The sequence below is a fragment of the Melanotaenia boesemani genome, chromosome 2 (assembly GCF_017639745.1).
Source record: "Melanotaenia boesemani isolate fMelBoe1 chromosome 2, fMelBoe1.pri, whole genome shotgun sequence".
In the NCBI taxonomy this organism is placed as follows: domain Eukaryota; kingdom Metazoa; phylum Chordata; class Actinopteri; order Atheriniformes; family Melanotaeniidae; genus Melanotaenia; species Melanotaenia boesemani.
This window is the reverse complement of record NC_055683.1, coordinates 25,149,627-25,156,228: the sequence shown is the minus strand read 5'-3', so window position 1 is coordinate 25,156,228 and position 6,602 is coordinate 25,149,627. Positions and strand designations below refer to the sequence as shown.

The 6,602-nt window shown below is 36.9% G+C and overlaps 1 protein-coding gene across 2 annotated transcripts; it reads left to right on the top strand.

Moving 5' to 3' along the window:
* Positions 1–395: 395 nt before the first annotated feature.
* On the top strand, positions 396–2,795 carry LOC121652157. Of its 2 annotated transcripts, XM_042004776.1 has the most exons (5): positions 396–661; positions 803–950; positions 1,422–1,670; positions 1,899–2,166; positions 2,291–2,795. In XM_042004776.1, exons 1-5 carry the CDS (start codon positions 490–492, stop codon positions 2,486–2,488), a joined length of 1,035 nt encoding a protein of 344 aa, XP_041860710.1. In that variant the 5' UTR covers positions 396–489; the 3' UTR covers positions 2,489–2,795. The 2 variants fall into 2 exon arrangements, with proteins under 2 accessions (XP_041860710.1, XP_041860719.1); XM_042004785.1 differs by lacking the exon at positions 1,422–1,670.
* Positions 2,796–6,602: the final 3,807 nt, after the last annotated feature.

Below are 6,602 nucleotides of genomic sequence, written 5' to 3'. Positions count from 1 at the left end.
TTGGTTTAAAAAATTGGACCTGTAACTTTAAAACAAATGTCAAAATTGTCCCATAAGTGCAAAAAACTCCCATTTGCTCATTGTTTCTGATGCCATTCTTGGAAGCAGTTTCTGTCTGCAATGAGCTACATCACATATTCTACCCTTTGCAGTGTATTTTTCTTATATAAAATTTAAAGAAAATTGCACAAAAACAAGTCACAAGGCTAATAGTAGCATATATTACAGTACTGTGTGAAATTCCATACTATTCCATTGAGATATTAGTCTTTCGACATCAATTATTGCTTTCATATGTAGCACACTCCGGCATCGTCAAAATAAAGATTGGAACTTTTGTTTAATTGTGACAGTCTCTCACACCCAGAGTGGGGGTCTGACTCAAAGACATTTTTTTTCAAGTGAAGTAATTTTTTGTTTGATGGAGTAAAACAAAGTACAGAGGTGATTACAACGGTCCCTCGTTGCGATCACTGTTTTGTTTCTGCTATGGTTATATTTGTTTTGTGTGTGTTTTTGTTGACCAGAGTCCATGATCTGTTAACACCGCTGGATGACAAAGATCTTGATGAAAAAGTGACCCAGATTCTTCAACACCAGCCCAACTGTGGCTACAAAATGATGCTTGGTCACCTGAATGCTCAGGGCATCCACATACAGAGTAAGTGAGCCATTCATTGTATTGGGGTAATTTACCAAAAAGTTAAGAATTAAGCTAATTTAGAATTTATCGTGATATTGGGGAAGAATCAACTAGTTTCTTTCAGTACATGTAATTTTGTGCCATTTTTGTCTGTTGTAGGACAACGTGTGCAGGATTCCATGCGGCGTGTGGATCCTCATGGAGTTTTATTGCGAACCCTTCAGTTGAACCCACAGAGACGGAGGAGGTACTCTGTGCCAGCACCCAACAGTTTGTGGCACATCGATGGCAATCACAAACTAATAAGGTATCTGAATAGCATTAATGATCTTAACTATTTGCACAAAATCATAGAAACCTCAATACAGGGATTAATCCTTGCCTTGCTTCCCTTTTTACTTGGTTTTCATCTGAGATTTCTATCGATCCATGGTGGATGGATCAGAACACAAATTTGATCCAAAAACTCGAGCCATAAATTGAATGAATCCACCTGTTCAGTTGTGAGGCATTTAATGAACATTGCATTGCAACAAATATTAAATATGTAAACTAGAATTTTGTGTTGATCTGAATTTCTTTTCATCAAGACTTTATTTGTGAAATTAAAATGGGATTACTGAGTCAACGTGTTCTGCCAATGCCCTTTAAAGATATTAGAGATACAGTACCTTAAGCCTAATTTTATCAGAGCTCTGTGTCACATAACACAAAGCTTGCACACAGACAGAGCTGGTTGGGCCGTTGCTCTTAAACCATTTCTATAAATATATTTCAGATGGCGTATTGTTGTGCATGGTGGTATTGATGGCTTTAGTCGCCTCATCGTGTACCTGGATGCAACCACCAACAACCGTGCAACGACAGTCCTGAGCAGCTTTCTCAAAGCTGTTGATGTCTATGGTGTACCATCCCGTTTGAGGTCAGACAAAGGAGGGGAAAATGTGGATGTTGCACGCTTCATGGTGGCCAACAGAGGACTTAATAGGAATTCACATATTTCTGGCAGAAGTGTCCATAATCAAAGGTAAGAATCTTTTTATCAAACATCTATCTAAATAAGTATCACACTGAGAGTGTGTGTGGTGTATAGATAGATCTATATCTCATTTAACTGATGGTCCATATTTGAAGGTAGCTACCTCCTGTTTTCTTTTATGGGTAGTTTACATACACTGTTTTATGCCACATACTTACCGACAAAAAAAGTTCACCAAATTACACAAAAACATTCATTTTTCCTTTTTCCAATCAGAATAGAGCGGCTCTGGAGAGATGTCTATGTGGGAGTACTTGATCTCTTCTACACAATCTTCAACAACCTTGAGACTGAAGGTTTTCTAAACCCAGACAATGAAGTTCATCTCTATGCTCTACACCTGTGCTTTGTCCCTCACATCCAGAAGCACCTTGATGTTTTCAAGTATGGCTGGAACTGCCATCGACTGAGCACTGAGGGAAATCTGTCACCACTTCAACTGTGGACTCACCATGAGCGTGATGCACAGCAAGAACCTGTCCAGGTTTGTATTTTTTCTGTTTTGTTTTTGACTGGAGCTGTTTTTACAGTTGATCCATGTGACTCCAGTGACTTCATAATGGATTTTGTCTGAGCAGACCCCCTGACCTCATTACCATATTCTATAGGTTGACGTAGAGTATGGTGTCGACTGGACTGGACCACCTGGTTATCGGCAGCAGGATGTTGTGGTCCCTGAGGTTCAGCTGCAGCGCCCACTGACCGAACAGGAAGTGGAAAGCCTCCCAAAACCTGATGGTCCTCTGTCTGATGTCTTGGATTCTTACATAGAGACAGTAAATCTTTTATCTGAGATGCTCCAGTGAAATACGGTTTCAAGTACAGAAAGATTTAATCATACATTATACTATATTTGAAGTTGCTCGTTTACTTGTTGACCTAGCAATGAAAAGTCTTTGAGAATGAAAAAGGCAGAACTTTTTTTTTTTTTTTTACCTTCAATAACTTTTGGTTATGTCATAGAGCCTTGTACAAAATCTTTCCTATTGTTTTAAGAGTTGTTTTGACACATTATGTTTATATTAATAGAGGCAGACATTTTGTGAATCCTAAAACAATTTGTTATGGTGCCCTTGGTAAGTCAAAAGAATAAAAATTCTTTACACACCATAATTGGTCTCCCTTTTAACATCAAACTCTTGTCATGGTAGACATTTTGACCACACAGTCAAAGCAAAACTGTTTGACTGATAAAACTGTTCCACTAAATAAACACCAACTGAACAGTGGGACTGAACCTAAGAGAGAAACATGCTTCACATAAATTGAAAGTGAGCCTTAACACATCCCAAGTTGGCAAATTAAAATACTAGGTGGTGATTTGTTTTCTTTTAAATGAGGCTTAGATCATTCCAAAACCAGTATCAACAGTTGAAATGGCAGCAGTGATATCTGTTTTGAAGATACTGTATTCAGTGTAATGTCTTGGTAGTTTTAGCGTGTGGAAGCAGGTGGAAGACTTGGGGTAGCTACTCTCAATCACTTCAACATCGAAGTATCTGGGAAGTACATTCCAGCCCACCCAGAACTGCACAACTTTCTCCAGCAGCTTGGAAGAGGCTACAAAAGGAGAAAAGAAAATGCATCTGTTAGTTTTTTTTTTTTTTTCATTTCAGCAATCAAGCACGCAAAGTGAGCAGTGGAGTTGAAAAGGCACTTGCTCATCTCAAGCTGCTTGTGTTCTGGCTTGTGTTGTCCTCTGTTGTCTGCCTTGGTTATATCATTAGCGGCCAATAAAAAAATAAAATAAGCGGATCACCATGACTGAATCAAGGTAGGGAAAACACTAGAAGAAAAGTGATGAAAATAAAATGTGTTCGACTTACAGACAAGTAGCCTAATGTGAAATAAAAAGAACATATTTAAATAAACTTAAATTAGGCCAAACAAATAGATGTGCTTCATATAACTTTTTGTGCATTTAGTTTGGTAGTAAGGTACAGTAAGAATGTTGACAGCATCTCAGTGCCAACAAAGATAGATGATCAGAAGTTTATTTAGATTTCTTGTAGGTAACACTTGTCTCACAATGTAAGGGAGACTGAACTTTTGTTGAGATGGTAGAATGGCTCATGGTGGGTGCCAGAAAATGTATTTTCAAATCCAAAACTACACAGGTATGCTGAAGATAATTCATCGGCTTTTACGTGTAACAAAGTTGTATGCTATTCTAATGTAGTACTGCTGTTGTTCTATTATACCTCTATTTTTTATGTAGCCTAATTAAATAGCATGGATTTAGTTTTAACATTCGGGCAAGTGTAGGAACAAAGGCTACGGTAGCCTACCCTACAGATCAGGTGATGTTAAAAATAAAAAAAAAATAATCTCACGCGATCACTGCAGCAGACAGAGATGCAAACATGACATGGCATTGATATTTTATCCGGTAACGGAGCAGCGGAGGCTCCATCACTCCGTTCAGCTTTTCTACGATGATGATGATACTCACATATTCTGTATGTGAGTCAGTGTTTCAGATCGGAGCAGAATCTAGCTCAACTGCCCGTTTTCACCGAGCACTCATTTTTCTGTCTAGGAGCCTATAGTTGCTTGGAACAAAATTCGGATCTACAAGACTATGCAACTAATGTTGAAGATTCTGTTTCTGCACGACATACTTATTGCTTAATTTTTAAACATGTGAACTGTTTTGCTGTAAATTGTGAACTTTGGTTGTGCGGCCGCAATGCTAAAGAGAGCAAAAGGAGGAACATTTGTCTAATACTTTTATTGTTGCCCTGGTTTTGTGGACAATATAGGAGGACATTTTTTTTAACATGACAGGTTGTTAACTTACCGTTTTCTAGTTGGTCAGCCACATTCCTCAAGACCTCTGCTAATGGTGTCCCGCTCGAAGCCATTCTTCTGTCATTCCTCTGCTAAGTTTCGCGGTTAAATCTGGCAGCAACCAGCGAAAAATAGGCTTCACTGCCACACCGTGGATGAAAGCGTGAACAGGCGAATGCATTCATGTGAATCTGTGTATGAATCGTTTGCTTCTGTCTGATTGTCACAGTTAACCAATCGCGCTGCAGAGAAATGTTAGAACCGCCCACCTTATTAACATACGGAGACAGAAATGAAGAAATAAATAAATGTAGAAATGCAGAAATACATAAATAAATGTAGCAATAAATAAATAAAAGTAGAAATAAATGAATGTAGAAATAGATAAATGTAGAAATAAAAAAATGTAGAAATAAATAAATGAATAAATACATAAATGTATAAATACACAAAAAGGAATAAAAATATTTATGTATTTATGTATATTTATATTTATTTATATATGCATTTACATATTTATTTGTGCATTTATTTATTTATTTATATGTATATTTATTTATTTTTATATTTATATATGCATTTATACATTTATTTGTGCATTTATTTATTTATATGTATATTTATTTATTTTATATTTATTTATATATGCATTTATACATTTATTTGTGCATTTATTTATTTATATGTGTATATATTTATTTTTATATTTATTTCTTGTTTTGTCATTTCTCGTCCCTCATAGACATATACAACACAATCTAATAATCTAAACATAAAGGGCAGAGTGGCGAGGATGTGATTGAAAATAATGTTACAGAGAGTATGCTGTTCTGAAAAGATGAGTTTTGAGTTTGGAAATGAAGATGAGGAGAGAGTCGATATTGCGGAGGTCAGGAGGAAGTGCGTTCCAGAGCTGGATGAAGTGAATTTGCTGACACTCGCCACCATTTCCAATAAGACTACTGACATTTTGCAGGATTTCCCAGGATTCTTTTTCTGCAGCAGCACGATGAATACCAGCCACAATCCACACAGTAGAACAGTTTCCAACAATCTGAACAGTATAATACTTATTGTAAATATTTTTAGCTCAGAAAGAAAAATTAACAACATTCTGATTATATATTACCCCTTTCCACATTTCATCTCTGCTCTTGTTACGGTCCCCATTTCCAGGTAGGTCAACGAGTGTGACGTGCTGGAGAAGATCATTGTTTGGTACCCTGACAGTCACACACTTCACCAGAGGCCAGTACCTCCTCCTTACTTCTTTACCTTCTCCTTGTTTTGTGTCATTTCTTGTGTACTTGACAAATTTTGCTGTTAGCTCTTGAGCCTGTAAAAAATGAAAAATTCTATATGTGAAATAAAATAAATAATAAAATAAAATACTTAACTTTTTGTGCAAATGAAAAATGTGCTATACAATAACAAAAATCAGTATGATGAATAACATTAACTTCTACGAATGAGTCCAAGAGGAAAAAACATTTTGTACAAAACTGCAGAATTAACTTTCTAATGAATGTGCAAACCTGACAACCATAAATGTGTATGAATATACCAACAAATGGCAACTTACTGATTTACACATTCCTTACACATGCATACACATACACATGCTGGTTCACATATAAACACACAGAGAGAGAGCACAAGATGGAGTCAGATCAGACACCATGAGGCAGAGTAGGCGTGTTCTCTTTAAGGTGAAGCCTCACACAACAGCAGGACAGATGACACAAAGAGCTGAGAACAAGCTCAGCGCCCCAACAAGGGAGGGGCCAGTTCTCAACATGGCTACTCCCCAACTTTGTAGCCAGTCGTCTGTAGTTAGTATCAAATTACTTTGTCATTTAGTTAGTATCCTTTATTTGAACAGAATCTATTTTCTGGGAGGTTGAGTGCAGAGTAACAGCGCTGCTGACTGCAGAGACCGAGCAGAAAATGGTCCCTGTACCAGCTTGATTTTGAATCTTCATAAATAGCTTGAGAAAAGTAGTTTGTCTTTTTTTCTTAACACAAACACATTTTTTACAGTTTCAAGACATAAAAGTGTGTTTATTAATATGCGGTGGGACAGATGTTCTACATTTGACAATAAGGGCTTGTAATAGACAGGGGAAAGAT

Excerpts from the sequence above, each read along its gene's own strand:
- LOC121652157 (XM_042004776.1), top strand. The coding sequence starts at position 490 with ATGGTTATATTTGTTTTGTGTGTGTTTTTGTTGACCAGAGTCCATGAT. Across the intron at positions 662-802 it reads TCAGGGCATCCACATACAGA|GACAACGTGTGCAGGATTCC; the intron begins GTAAGTGAGCCA and ends TGTCTGTTGTAG. Across the intron at positions 2,167-2,290 it reads CACAGCAAGAACCTGTCCAG|GTTGACGTAGAGTATGGTGT; the intron begins GTTTGTATTTTT and ends CATATTCTATAG.